This window comes from Falco biarmicus, chromosome 7 (genome assembly GCF_023638135.1).
Source record: "Falco biarmicus isolate bFalBia1 chromosome 7, bFalBia1.pri, whole genome shotgun sequence".
Lineage (NCBI taxonomy): Eukaryota > Metazoa > Chordata > Aves > Falconiformes > Falconidae > Falco > Falco biarmicus.
In genome coordinates, this window is record NC_079294.1 from 38442915 (window position 1) to 38460564 (window position 17650).

Consider the following 17650-nt stretch of genomic DNA (forward strand, 5'->3'; position numbering starts at 1 on the left):
ATAAGCAGATCCTGAAATATTAACTCACTTTCCAGAAGTATTCGGCACACAAACTGATGTTGGAACAACACTACAAAAAGCTTATTCAGATTAAAACCATGACCTTTAACTAATGGCACCTAAACATGGCAGGTAGCTGCAGTAATTAAAACCTGCAGCAAAAGTACTTTCATTCACAAGGAAAGCAAAACCAGCAAGATAGTTCAAAGCTACTCACTGAAAGACCAATAATTAATTAAAATAAAAAGCTATCTTTTGCATATATTTCCCTTGAAGCAGGCCAAGTATTTCCTATTACTCTAATGGAGATGCCCTCTGTGAATGCTGACTTTTGGGAAGGTTAATTATGGACTTTCAAGATGAAAATGCCAAATGAAAATGAAAATTGAGCCTTGCCTGATGCAGCGAAAACTGCCTGAGTCAGGAGTGGGAGAGGACTAGTCCAGAAATATTTTCAAGTAACTAAGAGGAGAAAGAGCAAGACCGGAGCAAAAGAAGAATTATTTTTCCCTTGCTACGAACCCGTGCTGATGGCTCCCTGCAGAGCCCATGTGCACATCACTCTGGCACGGCAGCTCGAGGGCATCATCGCCCTCGCCCGTGCCCTGCGCAGCCAAAACCTTGCAAGCTCAGAGTCACAAGTGGCACTAACCACACTGCATGACCTTCACTTGTACTTCATTTAATTTAAGACCAATTAATACAACTTTATGAAATTCCAAGTTTGGGTTTTTTTTAATTAAATCTACCCTGCTTCCTTCTTATCGCTGGATTTAAACCCAAGAGCTCTGGCAGCCAGACACGTCTTGCCTGCCCAGCAGTGTGCATCACTGCGGCTTTCTCCACAAGTCCATTTGGGCTAAAGTGCTCCCACTTGGCCGACTTTATGGTTTAAACTCCTGCCATTTGCCTTCAAACACCAGACCTCCAGCAGCCACGGAGCAGAGCCAAAAAAACCCTCTGCTTGCAAACACCTCCCTGTATCACTTTGCTGCCTGGGGCAAGAGATGTTACTCCATCAGCAATGTTACTCCATTAGTGATGTTACTCCGTTAGTAATTCTCTTACCAATGCTGCTCTGGTTCTGTAAGCCAGACTGGTAAACTACCCTCCCAGCAATAAAAGGGGTTTTTTTAGCATTAGGATCTATAGCTACACCCTTAACATAAGCAAACACTAATGCAATGGGTTTTGCTGGGCTATAAGGAGTAGAGCAGTGGTACTGCCTAAAACAAACCTGGAATTTGACATTAGGAAAGATTTTCCATTTAACTCCTTTCTTAATAGGGTAAGAAAACCTTTCAGTAACACAATCTGAGTGTTAAAGTGGTCACACTTGGTTTCTGTTTTATTTTATGAAGTCTGGCATTCTTCTGCTCCCCCATATGCGTGACAGCTTCAGGCATGCATCTGTGTGACCGTGACTGAGTGCTGCAGCCCTGCATGATCCGTGGGATTTATCTGGGGTCCGTTCCTTGCACAGACCTTAAGGAGTTAGGTCAGACCAACACCGCTATGTTATTTCCCCCCCCATTTTATTATCTGCTTGCCTCCTGCCAACCCCTTTCTTGCAAGCTCATCCTCGCAAAGCAAGCCCCAGCTCACCCGACCCTGGCGTGATCAGCGGACCCTCCAGCTCGAAGGCGTCATCTTCACATTGATCATCCAACTTCTTCTTTTTTTTCTTTGATGGATCTCTGGGTTTCCTCAAAAGGGAGAGCTCTTCTGGATGCCTGATGTCTGGGGAGAAAATGGACCACTTTTATAAAGGCAGGATGGAAAAAAAGGGGAAAAAAGAATATCTTCCCATTAGAAACAATATCCAGCAATGTGCAGTATCTCCCTCGGCTGATACTCCTGCTTTGCAGTGGTTAAAAATCAAGTTGAGCACATTTTCCCTGCAAGCCTGTCAGAAACAAACATGGTCCTTGGCTGGAGAGGTAACACAGCATTTGGGTAAAATGCAGAACTGCCCAGGCACAGCCACTCAAATGCAAATATAAGCACTGCCAGAACCTGCGACAGAGCCTAGTACCATTCCCACCCATTACCGTAAATATTAATATAAAAAATTATATGTATTAATCAGCATGTAACCCCCTATTTAGGCACCTAGGCAACAGGCCAGGTACTCTCACTTCCATAGGAGCAATCCAAGAGTTAAACCATTTATTTACACCCAAGACTGGAAATTTTAGAGCCTGTATTTAAGGCACCCACTTTTTAAAGAGATCTTGGCCGAAGTGTTTCCTTTTCACAGCAAATCTCTCCTATTTCCCTGCCCAGAACCAGCCTGAAAAACTTTAAAACCATGTTACTTAAAATGAAGAGCATCACAGCATGTTTGTGTTTTAAGCCATTGGAGTATGGGGAGCTAATGAAAAAGAGAATTTTAGGGCCGTTTCCCACTAAGGCTGTACTCTGAGTTTGCTCCTGCCTGCTGCAGTCGCTTCTAAGCGGGAAGGACCTTTCTGGGAACGTGGAGCCCACCATCCGTCATACCACTGAAACCACAGAGGAACTGGAGGGGAGTCAGGAGTCCCTCGCCGGCCCTGCAAAAACCAAGAGAGGAGCAAAAGACCCTCTCCATCTAAACTGTCCTCCGTCAATATGTGGGAACTGACCTGGAAAAGCATTCACCTGGGCACAAAGCCATCCTATTGCAATGACGGAAGGCGGTCGGACAGCTCTGAAGTACAGCTTGGGTTGGAAAAGAGATTATGGGTCATGCTTGAGCCTGGAAGGAAGAGTTTCAGAGCTCTCCTCTGCAGCTGGTCGTCCACGTTCAGCTCTGGTTTTTCGCATGTACTGCCTGAAAATGCTCAGCTGCAGGCAGATGTGCAAAGCTTTGCTGCTGGGATGCCCTAAGGAAAGCAGCCCCCAGACCCATCCCGGCTGCACGTCGAAGCCTGCAGCTGTAGCTGCAAGGGAGGTCAGGAGACAGAGGACAGGGAGCTGGTTGCGCTGCAGCCAGGCTGTACTTTTCCCACCGAGAGGAATGCTGAACGAGACAATAACTCATTATTCTAACAAGGAAAAGTTACAGGGCTCATATCTCACCACCACACTGGCAGCAGTGGGAGTTTGCTGTACGCTCCCAGGCGCGGGATTATAATTAAAGCTGGAATTTGGTCCCCAACTTGTGACCAAAGGGGACACATCACACCTGCCCGCACCAGCACCTTTTCTTACTGTAAACAAGCAGGGAAACATCACCCTGGCAGCCAGGCTCTGGTCCCCACTCGCCCCATCCAGGGACACACTGTGAGCCGATGAACCCAAAGTGCTTTCCCACATTTGTCAGGGGATGGCTGCCATTACAAACAGTACATTCCAAAACTTGGTTTTTTTTTTAAAAAAAATTGCTGAAGCATGGCTTCCCTGACAGGTCACATCCCCGGGTTCACCTCCCTGTTTATAGACACAGTGAGCATCATGGGGTTGGCACACGGACTGTCCCCTCCCGGGGAGGACACAGTGACAGCCTCCCCGTGATGCTATTTTAAATAACCTGTGCTTTTCCCTTTATTTTTTCTGCTATTTTAAATAACAGCCTGTGCACCACCCCTGCGGTGCCCGTCACATTTGATGGATTTGACTTTAGGTGACAGCCAGGGATAGATCCTGCCAGCCCCAGCATTCCCGAATCCAAAGGTTGGGCACTTATGGATTTAACCATCTGCCATATCGCAGGTCTCCCATTCCAAACCTTCATCTGGCACAGCTTTAATTTAAGCTTTATTTTTATTTATATATTTATAGCTATTTATTGATCTAATATTGGTATTTTTTACTTATTTTTATATATAAGCCTCACTTAATTTAAACTTGAATTTAACACTGATTTATCATTACTACATACACATCGTCATACTTAAAGCCCGCCTCTGCACCACTAACCAAGAGTTAGTTTCACTGCACAACGTTTTGACCATTTCTAGCAATAAATACCTACAGTATGAATCCAGACAGCTCTACGCGTTCCCATTTATCACTGCCAGCTTACCTCATGGAGAAAAAATCTGCTGGGCCAACCAGGGGCATGCGCAAGGGACAACATGCAGCATAGCCTAAAATGAGGAGTTCCCCTGGTATTTTGCTAGCAAGGTTTATACTCTGATGTTTATTTATGGTGCATTAGCAACTGATACAGCCTCTCAGCTGAAATCATTCAGAGAGGCCAAGAGAAGGGCTCCGGGCCAAGCTCAGCTCCTGAAAGCAATCTGTTGGAGACTACCCAAAGCTTGACCATCTGATATCAAAGCGACTTTTTATAGTCTCTCAGTCGTTCATGACGCTATCGTCAGATTACAAAGGATACGGGCAAGTTTTCGGCAGCTGCTTCAAAACAGCGCATGGCTGTGGGACATGGCAAAGGCAGTGGCATCCCTGCGATGCCAGAGCATCCCCACTCCCCTGCAGCCGAGCACGTTTCCCATTGCTAAGCTGCAAATTTCTCCCAAACAGCCGTCTGCTGGATGTACCCTTGTCTCCCGAGACTTTGCAAACCTACTGAAGCCAACTGAGGGCTGCAGGGGAAATTAAAAATAAAGCTGGCTATGCTAAAAAGCAGAGAGCAGAAAAGCAGCAGAAGAGCGACAGTGGTTTTTACCTCCCACCCCAGAATTAGAGAAAAAGTGAGAAGCAACTTTGCACGTTTCAATCTTTCAGTAAACTACTGATGAAAAAAATGTTTGCTGCTGCTTAATAAGCATACAAAGGGTCTTAAAGAGTGTTTTGAATAGAGCTGGGCTTGGCAAACATGGTGTTTAGTTACTGTAACTAAAGCAGAGCCTATCCCAGGATGGAAGGGCTTGCAGATGGTAGGGCTCCAGTTAATTGGAAACCGGGACAAGGAACTGCTCCAGAGCCTCAGCCCCTGTTTTCTGGCTATAACAGGAAGAGAAGAATCCAAAAGTATCCAAGTGGTGCAAAAAACTAAAGTCTTTTATACAGGTTTGGGCTTTTTACGAAGTCCCACTGTACCTGGAGGAGCCCATTTGCTAGAGTTGTTCACCTGGGGTAAAACATCTCCCCAGGGCCCCAAATTCCCACTCAAAATCCTTTGTAAATTATTCCAGCCACATTTTCCAGCTGAAGCCAGGCTGCTCCTGCCAAAGGTCACTTTGAAGGAAAAAGGGTCAGTGAAATGTGGGTGGACCAGGAGAAGTGACCATCTGAACAAGGCTGATGTGTTGACTCTTCAACTGATGGCGTTGGCCAGGGCTGTGTTTGCTTTAAAAGAGACTCCTTGTCTGTACACACAAGACAGATGGCACTGGCAACGTCTACTAGAATTTACTGTAAATGATCCTTTTAGCATTTTATTTCTATTTATTATGCAAGTGTGTGAAAACCCAGCTATCTGGCCCCTTACTGAGCATCTCCAGCATTGCTGGTGACAGCCACCAGCAGAAACCATCTGTGACAGTATGTGGCGTCCTCCATACAGAGGGGAGAGCGCCCACCAAAAACTGGTCCAAAACTATTTTTCAGCTGGATTTGAGCAGGAACCATTTGTATTTTGACATCTCCTCTAGCCCACGCTGAACCAGCTGCAGCTGATCCCTAACATTGCTGAGCTCCATGTCCATGTCCTAGCAGAAGGGCCTCATCAAATGTAGGGGATTTGCAACCCAGAGAGGTGGTAGATGCCCCATCCCTGGAAACATTCCAGGCCAGGTTGGACAGGGCTCTGAGTGACCTGGTGGAGTTGCAGATGTCCCTGCTCATTGCAGGGCGGTTGGGCTAGAGGGCCTGTAAAGGTCCCTTCCCACCCAAACCGTTCTGTGAGTCTATAATTTTATCAAGTGAGGGAAATGCCCTTTGGTGAGAGGAGCACACATACATGCATTTCATGGGAGGCATTTTAAAAACATGACCAGGAAGGTGGCTTTCAACCTCCAAGAGAAATTTTTCCAACTGTTGGGTGAAGCCATTTTACTCTCTACACCATCTTCTTTTCCATTTGCCTGCAAGAGCCTACTTGTGCCTGTGCTGTCTCCTGCTGAAGGCAAACCCTTGGCCTTTTTTCCCTCGTGTAATCCCTCATTTCTCATCCAGCCACTGCCCAGCTCCCCCAGCCCAGCTGTGCCCATTTATCTCCCATCCAGAGAAGAACAGCAGAGCTGGGATGAAACCCTCCTTTCTTCACAGGGCACTGCACCAACCACATGCAGAAAACTGGCTTTAAAAAAAACCACACCTGCCTTACAGGGTGTGAAATTCACAATTTACGCTCTTTTGCGCTAAATTCACCAAGTATATCTTGCAGCTGCTGCACCTTTAACCACCAAGGTGTATTGTGATGGGAAAGCAGTCACGGTCAGAGATGGGACTGAAATTCATGTGTCTCAGTGTGGAAGAAGGGGTGATTTTGCTGCTTTGTCCCGATCCAAGATGCAAAGTCCCCAGATCCTGCCAAGCAGCAGACCAAGGGGTCAGGGGGGCACAGTGATGATTTTTGTTCCCCAAGGGATGGGCACTCACTCCCATGAGAAATCAGATTTGTAGTTTTCTTGCATCACCTACATACACAATACAACATCGACTGGAAGGGCTCTCTGAGCATGTACTGACTTCCCCAAAAATTGAAATTATGGGAAATCACACTAGTTTCACAGTTTTGGTAGACAAGGAAATTAATGCTCCACAGAAGCTCTCTCAGCATCCATTTTCTACCCAATTTCTGGCTCCCTTAAAAGGCTAGAGGGCTTGTTTGCCTGGTTAGCTCTTGAACCATAAAAACTCCGTAATTTTACTTGTAACGCCGACAGCATTTAGGGGAAATCCTCTCTTTAATGCTGATCCAGTTACCCTCCATCAGGAAATGTGTTTTGAAGTGGGATACCTCTGCACTGGATCACCACTGTCTTGAAGCAATGACTCATAAAACTTACAGCCTTTGCTCACCACTACAATGATTCTTGGAAAAATGAGACCTCAAGTCCCATTTCCCTCCCATTTCAGACTTTAAAAAAAAAAAAAAAAAAAAAAAAGTATTTTTCTTTGGAATAAGTGATCCTATGGATCGTGTTTCACAGTGTAAATTTACAGAACTGAATATGTGACTTATCTTCAACATAAATTCACTCGAGATAAATTTTCGCAAAACAGACCAGAGGCAAAAAAAAAAAAAAAAAAAAAAAAAAAAAGGCTTACATAACTTTAGACGAGCCTGGAGATAAGACTGTGCTTGTACCGGACACTGGGCAGTACCTGATGGTGGAGCAGGTCCTCACCCCCTTCGCACAGTTTACTAGGTTTGTACACCTGCCTACATTCAGAACATTTTATTATGGGTTCTTCAGCTGCCCAGGTGCTTAAGTATTTATCTGGGTAAAAGCTAAGTTCCCCACTTGCTGCCCCAGGCCACACAGCTAGGACATCGCATAAAGCCTCCTGAGATGCCCAACGCGTGCCACAAGCACAGACCAAACTGGGGCTGACCCTGGCAGGGGTTTTGCCAGAGCCTTCCCTACGTCAGGGTGGAAAACCCAAGTGCCTATTAACTTGCTGACTTGCTGTCAGAGCAGTGATGTGCAAAACCACCCAAAACCCGAAATCAGCAGGGTTTGCATCAGCTGACAAATCCCATCTGTGCAAGTGGTACCCAGAGCTGAAACCAGGCACCACTGTCTGGGACGGACCCAGAGGAGGAGGAATAGGAGGAAGCAGCCAGTGGTGACGGAGCTGAGAATTATTGCAAGGATGACAAAAAGGGCCATTGGAGAGACAGAGTCAGCAAATGCTGAATGTTTGCATGTTTTTTTTCTGCAAGTAGGACAAAATCCTGACTCCAGTTATCTGGATGCCTCTCAGAATATAGCCAGCACTTCAAGCCTTGCCCCTGAAGTATGTGAACTGCAGCTAAACTCAAATTAAACTCAATTAAATTAAGCACCACAAACAAGAGAAAAAATACACTTACACCCTCTGCATCAGACCATAAAGAGCAATCGGAATAATCTTAAGGCAGGCAGTGGCACTGGGTTTGTCAGCATCTCCTAATGTCTTCAGGATGAAAGTCTATTTAAAGGGTCGCTGTCAACAGCAGAGTAAGGAAGAAAAAATTCACTGACTCACACGGTGACATGCAACCTGACGCTACTCGACAGGCAGAACAGTGACCGGGTTGGGGAGGGGGGAATAAGGGGAGTATTTTTCCATTTCAGACACTTTGCAATTAAATCTCATTATTTCCCTTACACCAGTTTCTGGTATTCATCTGGATCCTACGCAACAGCTGCGGCTGAATATAGGCAAGCAATAAAAGAGGAAAATAGCGAAATGAAGAAGTTGGCAGCAGTACACTTGGATCTCACCATTTAAAAAGCTGAGTACACTGCAATTTGGCCGACTCTAAATGGTAAGATTTCCTTCCACACCCATCCCCTAGACATATTTAGAAATAGCTGTGCTACTGCCAAACCTCTCTGCTTGTGGCAGGAAAAGGCTGCAAACCCTTCATCTCTATTTCACTGTATCTGTCTCCACACCGGTATGTAAATGCCATCTCCAAGCATCTTCACGACGTTACTGAACTGTACCACGAGATGCTGGAGTCACTCCCAACTACCTGTCTGAGATGCGCACATGCATCTACCAGGACTCCATTTCAGCTCCACTAGTTTAGGAAAAATGCTACTTTACCAGCGGGGTGTGAAGGAAGAAAGAAGGGTTTGAAGAGGTTTGCAATGGTGAGGAGTAACTCCAGGCAGCTTTGCCTCCTGGAAAGCAACCATGCCGGGGCTGTGGCTCCGTGTGCTAACAGGCACTGGCAGAGCCCTGGGGATGCTGCACATCTCAGACTACCAAAGGGTTTCAGTTTTTGGGGAAAAAAAATAAAAGAAAAGAAAGAAAAAAAACCACCAGTGGCTTTTTATAGAAGTTTTTTTGGCAACTGGGTGTGGAAATATTACAAATACTTCAGAAGTCAGAGGACGTTCTGTACTGGAGCAGAGACCATTTATAAAGAAAAAAAAAAGGTAGGGTCATATTCGGCATCTAGACTGCTGGATGGTGTCCCCTTCCTCGGGCTGGGCTTGCATCATGCCACTCCCAAATGCCACCATCATCTCATCTCTGGTTGCGTTGGGTGGCTGAAGGCTGAAGGCAGGAAGACTGACTGTCACTTCCCATCAGTCACACAGTCATGGGCACCTCATTATTTTGGGGCAGGAGAGGTGAGGGGAAGCAGCCCATCACCCTTGTGGGACTCTCCGCACCCCACACCTCCTTCCCTGGCCCCACAAGCTCCTTGGGATGGGACCAGCCTTTATGCAAGAAGGGTCCCCATTTCGTGGCACACCTCCCTCCTGGAGAGCTGGGGACTGGAGCAAGAGGGGATAGGGCATGGAAACTGCTGCTGCTCACCACAGGATGCTCTGCAGCCTTTGTTTTCCAAAACAGGTGATTAATTCACATTAAGCTCTTTGAGGATTACTAGGCAGGAGCTGGGTGTGATGCCCTACCAGCCTCTGGGGAAATAAAACCCGCAAAAACCTGAAGGGAATTTCTTCCTCTTCCACAGCCTCAGGGTGGGTAAGGGAGGGAGTAGTCATGAATTTTGGAGTGCTTCCTCCCAGAGCTGCCTCCTCCCAGCTCTGGCACCACATCCCCCTCCCGGCTCCCACCAGCATCATCCAGAACAAACCCTGCTCCTCTGCTCAGGCTGGAAGGTAGCACAGGTCCCAAATCTTCACAGCCAGAAGAGAAGGATGCAACCTTTTATGCCATCACAGCATCTCTCCTCTCCCTGCAGCTCCACAACACACACTGTTTCTACACGAGAAGTAGCATCGCTGCAGCAGGAAACGCCAAGGCATGGGAAAAAACCATCACACTCACATCTTGTTGTTTGCTTTTCCTCTCCCACATGCCCACACAGCAGCAGCAGATCCTCCTTGGAGTCCCCTACTGCTCCCAGGACACATGGAAAAAAAATTCAGGCAGCAGCAGGAGAAAAGTGATCGCTCTAAGGGAGCGGCTTAAGGGCATGAGCAAGGCGTCTGCTGTCCTGGAATCAAACGAAGCCATCGTGGAGGAAAAGAGGATTTTTCTGTTTGTTATCATGTAGGATGATGGGTTAGTGGGAGCTCTGCAATGGAGCCACATCTCCTCTCTCCCCAAATCCCACTTTGCAATGCGGATATTCCCACCCACACCAGTAAAGCGTTGATTGCGGCCCCATCAAACTGCATTTGTGTATTTGACAGGACTGTCCACTGGGCAGAAATATTTCCCCAGCAGGATGACGAGAGGAGGGGGGCACGCCATCCCAGCCTCCACATCCTGCTGTCAGGCAGGCAGGCAGCACAAACCCGTGCTGCTCAAAAAAAAAAAAAAAAAAGGTGAAGTTTTACTTTCTCTTTCTCTGGTTTTTAGTTGCAGATCAAAGCTGGCCCTTCAAGCCTTCACTGCCTGCCAGCAGCTGCTCCCGGGCAGGCTTCCAGGCCACCCTTCGGGTGAGGGCTGCCCGTCTCATCCACCACCCTGCTCTTCTCCTCCTGCCCACTCCTGCCTGTGCTACCACAGGCAGGGTCAACTCGTGCTGTTAACCCTCCCGACTGTGCCTGTGGGAACTGAGGGGCTGCAATCCAGGGACTGGGAATGAGATTGTGTTTTTTTCCGGCTTCGCACGACCTCCAAGAAAGCGAGGGATGTGCGAGTGGCTCCAGCATCTTCCCACAGCCACCTCCGAGCTGCCCCCCGGGAGCCGCAGCCTGACCGGTGTCGAGAGCTGCCCTTTGCAGTAACTTCACTCTGCACAAGAATAGAGACTTTTCTTTAAAAAGCAACTGTACGCTGCAATGGTGACACCTCTGGGTACAATATAAAGGGAATATAAGGCACAACCCTAAATAATCCACTCAAGTGTGTTCCTGCCTGTGTATAGAGGATTTTATAAATGCAACCAGCTAGAGTCCCGGCAACATGAGGAATTACTTAAATTACTCATTAATCATGCCATACGCTAAAATTACTGAAGTGTGTAATTAAATGCTCCAGGGGCAAAGACAGCAAACACTTACAGCCAAAATACGAGCAACTCACGAGCACAGTTTTGTCGGCTGGACGTTGGCCACACTGGACCCTAACTTTAGAACTCCGGGGATGTGCAGAGACCAAAACTATGCTGTTAGAGCAGGGACTACTTCTTTCCCCTTGTGCCTTGAAATATCTACTCAGTTTTCCTTGGGGAGACAATGAGCATGATTAATACACGTTACGAGTGCTCTCTGCACCAGCCTGTGCAGAGATGCTGCAGAGGGCAGGGGAATATAAATGGAGAAAAATGGGGCAGCCTAAACACTAATCTGGGGGGGGATGGGACCAGAAAAGGGAAACAGGTAGGTTGGGAAAGTATTAGAGCACGGTCTGTACGACCCTGAGAAAGGGTTACGTTGGAAAAAAAGGAAAATGCAAGCTCCCCAAGCCAGGATGACCCCACCATCCTACAGCTGCTCTCATTTTTGGCAAGCTGCCACAGGCACCGAGGTGCAGGCAGATATCTCCCATGCCTTCCAGGAATGAAATGTCCTGTGCAAATTCAGCATGACACCCTCGGGATGATTTTGCATGGTAGAAAGCAGCAGCCCCTCTTGCCCAGCAAGCGTGTGACCTCCCAGCCGAGATTAGCTCCTGCCTCCATCGTCTATGCTCAGCACCAGGACCCCGCACTTGAGGACATGTCTGACCTATGGCACAGCACCAAGGTCACATGCAGAGGAAGAAAGGGCAGGCAGTGATGGGTATGTGCATGGAGTGGGTTGGTGTTTGCCCCGAGGAGCTTTTGGATCATACATACACATGAACTGAGAACTTCCTGGGGCAAGCACCAAACCACATATGTATCTCTTTCCACTGTGAAGCTCCTCCCTGAACCACAGAGGCATTTGGACACCTATATTTTTTATATATATTTAAAAAAAAAAAAAAAAAAAAAAAGCAGTATTTGAACACATATTTAAAGATATAGAAAATATACATCTGTATATTATATCTAATATATACGGTATGTTAGATATTACATCTTTCACATGTACCTAAAAATTAAAAATAAAAATATAGGTGTCCAAATACCTCTGCGGTCCAGGAAAGAGCATCCCAGCCCCTCCAGCTCCAGCACTGCCGCCTCCCCGCATCCTGATCCCCCCTTCCCTCAAGCCAATAAAAAGCTGATGTGGCCATCTTCCCCATAGCTCTGCTGAACATCTGGCTCCCAGTAAACATAAAGACAAGGGCTAAGCAAGATTTAATCGCTGTATTCGGCCACATACTTTCCATCTGTCCTCAAACAGCTTGGGCTGGTAAGAGTCACTAACAGGAGAGTGAAGTTTCCAGCAAAAATCCTGCTTTCCCCAAAGCTGGGAACATTTATTTCAGTATGGATGCCATGGAAGGGAAGTCAGAACGATCTCCAACAGATGTGTCCTGCCTGCCTGCTGCAGGGAGCCCCTACCACAGCTGGGCTGCAGCTATCCGAGCGGCTTTTTCCCCCTCCACATCTTTAAATATTAGCATTATTCTGCTGGTTTGTTCATAAATACACTGAGGGACCTGGAATTGAATAAATAGCTGCTTCAGGCCCATGTAAGGTTCTGATTGCTCAGTGGTCTCAGTGAAAGATCTCTTGTTATGTGATTAACTGTATCAGAATTTCCTGACATGACTCACTGCTAGAAAGATTCGTCAGCAACCAAGCAGATGCTTGTGACCTCTCTTGTCTAGCATGACAGTAAAAATGGCAGTGGGAGACCGGGGGGAGGGAAGCAAAATCGACTCAGAAATAACGCTGGCTAAGCCTTTTCTATTTTAAGGAGAAATTGCCCAATATTTATATTTTTAAAAAGACCCAGGAAAGAAATAGCAAAGATTCGTAATCAGCTATATATACCAACCTAACCACAGATGCACTGGTGGCCACACCGTAACACTGCACGTACAGCTGAGCTCTTCCTGCCTCACGAAACAACTGGGTCAGCCAAGAGTAACCCTAGCTGCTGCTTTTTGAGAGCAGAAATAGATTTACTATGTCTGAGGTCAGGTTGCAGGCTCCTTTCGGAGGTGAGCAACCAGGAAGGATATCAGTATGGAGCCTGTGCTGAGCACTTATCCGAGTTCCTTGGAGCAGAGTTATCTCCTGGGTGGGTTTTTTTTCGGGAGTGGAGAAAGAAGCACTGGGTTTTGGAATGAGAAATTTGTGAAGAGAGTAAAAAGTGATGCACAAAAGCAGCAGCCTGACAAAAGCCCTGTGTATCTGGTAGAAAATGATCCACCCTTTCTTCTGGGGCTTCTTCTCAATGTGGGAAAGGAGCATGGAGTTGAGGAGGAGAGAGGGAGACTCAGTTCCTTCCCTCCACCAGACAGTTTTACAGTGAAGCATCATCACTTAATCTCTAATATGATTTTCCACTGGAAAGAACCCACGGAGCTGGCAGCTTTCCTACTTCAGAGTTTGTTTTTCATCTAGCACATAAATTTGCTGAAAAAAATTACGACCCAACACCAGCAGCTTTAACATAAAGCAGGGCTGCTACTGCCTCGCCTAAGACAAAACCGAGAACAGTCTTGCTGCAGAACAGAATTCAGCACAGAATATGTATTTCTTCTTATGTTTCCGGTACAATTGGTCTCATTATTTAAGTATCTGCACATAAAAGGTTAGGTTCACAAGGGAAAGAGAGCGGACATCCAGGCTGCTTGGTGCCCAAGTGACTGTTGGCTGTCTGAAGCTGGAAAATACGCGCGATTTAGTAAGTTTATGAGACAGCACGTGCACTGAAGCAGAGGCAGGAGCCAAAGCAAACGACAACCTCCCCACCGGTGGCTTTCGGCACTCGCTACTTACTGAACGTTTTGCAGATGTCAGAAACTGCCTTGAAGACCCTGTCTGAGAAGTTGACTTTCACCTTGACGTACTTCATGTTGGGCAGCTGCAGGCGAAGCAGCTTGTGCTGAGGTGTGAACTGGAGCTTGGCATCAGCCTGTATCCCGTATTTGTCCAACGTCCAGTGTGTTTTAAGGAGCCAAGTTTTCTTCTTTTCCCACCACAGCGCGTGATCCGACCAGTCTTTCTTAACATCTAGAACAAAGAAACCATTTTACCAGTTAAAACTAGGACCAGAATTAGCCTTCAAAAGACAAAAGCTGAAGTTGAAATGCATTTAAGTGAAGAGCAACTATCAATCCAAAACCACTGACGGCCCTCTTCAGATACAAATAACTGCTTGTACTCAGTAGCATCCAGAAGCCACCTCGGAAAGTACGGAAGAACCCAAGAGGAGTAAGAATGAGACACAATGTGTACATGGATCGCTCAGCCCGGCGGTGATGAAGCTGGAGTGTGAAACCAAGGGGGTCATGAATGACCTGACACCTTCCCCAGGAGGGATTTTGCTCAGATTTTCAGGTTAACTCTCAATTCTTGAGTTTCCTCTTCCCCACCATATCAGACACCTGCACTACACAAAGACAAGTGCAGCCACCTCAGCACACACAGAAAGCAGAACTAGAATGAGGTTTGCAAGAAGAATTAAATAGAAACACTGTGTCTCCTCCAGGTCTTTCAGTATCTAGAAAAAACCCCAGGAAGATTCCCAAATCAAATGGAAAGTTACTTCCCAAAGGAAAACCAGTGCAAAACCCAACAGCCACGTCTCCTTCCAGCAGGGGTGTAACCATCGGGGCTTTTAAGGTCATGTCCAAAATGGGAAGCATTTGGGGAACCAAAGCACAGTCGTAACTCCAAAAGACAGCTACCGCGCAGTATTTTCCCCAATACATGGAATATTTTTTGCTAATACTTGCCCTGCTCTCCCCACAGCCCCCTAGCATTCCCACAGAGCATCTTCCACTCTGACAACCACTGGCCAGTGTTAACTGTGCAATGTTCCCCCACCACACAGGAGAAAGGAAAGGACAGGGGAAGGGAATGGTTCAGGTGTTGCAGCTACATTTTGCAAAGCTCTGTTTAGCCTAAACCCTCTGTCTCCAAAAATACAGACTGGAGGGGGTGTCTGTGGGCGGGGTGTCAGCACCGATGCCGACAGCCAAAGCTCTCATTTCAAATGAAAATCCAAAGTTTCCGCAGATTGTCATCTGGGCAAGCACACAAGGACCTCAAGAGGCTGCAGGACAAGCTGCAGGGACATTTCTATACTTGATACTGCAAGTGATAGAGTTACCAATAAGTTTTGAGCTTATGGACTTTGTATGAAGATTATTTTAATTTTCATAATAAAAAAGAAGCTTGAAAGCAAACCAGTGATAAAATAATTCAGTTTTCAGCTCCAGATCCTCTTGTGATCCTCTATTCCTACCATAAAACATCAGTTTCACCCAAATTAAAACTGCCACCTGACGTTTATCACAACAGCTCCTTTCTCCACCCCTCGGCAGCGATGCTCGTGCATCCCAAGGCACCAGCCAGAAAGCCAAGGGCAAACACAGCCGAGTCCAGGGGGCACAGCCCCAGGAGACCCACCATCAAACAGGCTGAAGGTATTGAGGAATGTACTCCAGAACCAACATCATGATTATCCCCACGAGCCACGTCTGAACTTAATCAAGATGAGAAAGATGAGAACAGTGTGACAAGTGAACTTTTTTCTGTCCCTATCTGAAAATGGGATCTCGAGCTCCGGGTTACTGAGAAAACCCAGCAGAAACTTTTTTTTTTTCTTTGAACTCCTGGTCTAATGGCATAATCACGCAGCCAGAAAGTGGAAATGTTCAGCTAGACTTTTCAACAGCTTTGTACAATCAAATTAAACAAAACCAAATATAGAAAAGCATGCAAACTTGCACAAGCCTTGGCTACTCTCAAAAAAATCTGAGAAATCATTACAATGGACTCTAGTAATGAAGTCCAACTTCTGCCCTACTGAAAGCTGAACAAATTGGCACCGAAAGTCTTGGGAGGAAGAAAAAGGCATTTTGAATCACTAACATTTTTGCCTAACAGAAGGGGATTTGGGTTTACGCTGCAGATTAACCTTTCAGGCCATGGCACAAATATGCACAGCATCGTCTTCTGGCCAGAGAGCAATTAACACTTTGAATTAACAGTGAGATGCTGGCTATAGCCAGAAAGGTAAAGGTCTGTGGCGTGGCTGCCCCACAGGGTAGTTACATATAAAAGAACTTGGCAAATGTTTAGCAGCTGATTTGTGGGGTTGAGTTTAACATGTTGACAAGAAACCTTCAGTGCTTTGCAAGGCAGTGGGTGCAACCCAGGGCTCAGAGCAATTCTTGCATGCCAGGGAATGCCAATTGCCTGGTTAAATCTGATCAAAGGTTTCTAAATCTTCACCAGGGTCCCAATTCACAAGTTACTGATTTGTCGGGGTTACAGCTTTACGACAAGGCTTATTATTTCAGCTCAGTCTTTTCCGATTTACTACTGTCAGTCACAGGACTGGCTGTTTCTTATTTATCAGACCCCAGTTAAGTCACCGAGCACTGCAAGCTCATTTTAGAGATCCCAGACCTCAAATTCAAAAGGTTACTACAGGTCCAAAGCCATGCTGCAAATCTCAGTGGAGGTGTCTGCAGATCAAGAAGCTTCTCTGAGCTGTGAAATGCAACTTGCACATCCCTGAGCTGCTCTTTCCAGCCATGAAGTGCACCAGCCTTACAGTGATGCTGTTAGGCAAAGCAGAAATGGTCAAAGCCGGCAAGCATTCATCAGCATCTCAATCAAAGTAAACAGCAAAAGAAACACGCTTGTTCAGTGGGATGGGAACATCCACCCATATTAGTCTAAATCAGGCTGATTCCTGCCTATGGCACAGCACAGGAAGAGGAACGCCAGGATTTAGATGTCCTTAGTACAATAAAAAAGCATCTTCCCACCATGGTCATCTCGAGCAAAGGAAAGCACAGAGGGATCCCTGGAAACGAGCTGCACACACCTGCTAGGGTCACAGCAAAGCATTGCCACAGATGTTCTGCTTTCAAGCAAGGAACCTGCCAGGTGACGCTGAGGAGACGTGGAGGATGGAGCTGTCAGCATCAGCTGGAGCACGGGCTGGGGACAGGGAGCTCCAGGAGCCCAACCCCAACAGCAGCACCCACGGGAAAGGGAAGCACAGGGCTTCCTTCCCGGCATCAAAAATAAACCTCGCTCCCCGCTTCCTCCACCCCCACACACAGCCTGACCTGAAACCTCAGCTGCTGGGAGCCCAGGAGGGCTGGGGAACCCAGATGTGATTTTTATTTTTTTTTCTGAGGAAGAACTTGGTTTTGCATTTGCCTCCCAAAACCTCACCAAGAGGCAGACAGGCAGACGGGTGATGCCGAGGACATTTTGTACAGCAAAACCCACGAAGCAAGCTCGCTGTTCACCTTGAAAAGCTGTTCAGACTGTCCTGCAAATGCAAGAGGCATCTTAAATCATCCAGACAGCTGCAGAGACCTCTGCGAGGACAGAACATTGAGAGACGAGGTGAAGGGCTGCTCAATAAAGTGTTTTAAACTTCAAACATCCATAGCTTTGAATTCATGCCAGTGCCTCGCCACAGTCACATCACACCAGCTTGTCCAGCGTTAATTACAGTTGCAGATTTTCATTCCCACAGCTACCACTAAATTCACATCTAGAATTAAAGTAGCAGAAAGTAAGTCTTAATTGAGATGCACACAAAGT

The 17650-nt window shown here is 46.7% G+C and overlaps 1 protein-coding gene across 4 annotated transcripts in view; it reads right to left on the minus strand.

Moving 5' to 3' along the window:
• FERMT2 (FERM domain containing kindlin 2) overlaps positions 1 to 17650 on the minus strand; it is a 51981-nt gene that overhangs the window by 18244 nt on the left and 16087 nt on the right. For all 4 annotated transcript variants that reach the window (XM_056346342.1, XM_056346344.1, XM_056346343.1 and 1 more), the window contains exons 2-3: positions 13853 to 14086; positions 1606 to 1740 (exon numbers count right to left, since the gene is read on the minus strand). In XM_056346342.1, coding sequence (XP_056202317.1) covers positions 1606 to 1740; positions 13853 to 14086 — 369 coding nt within the window. The remainder of the gene's footprint in view (positions 1 to 1605; positions 1741 to 13852; positions 14087 to 17650) is intronic.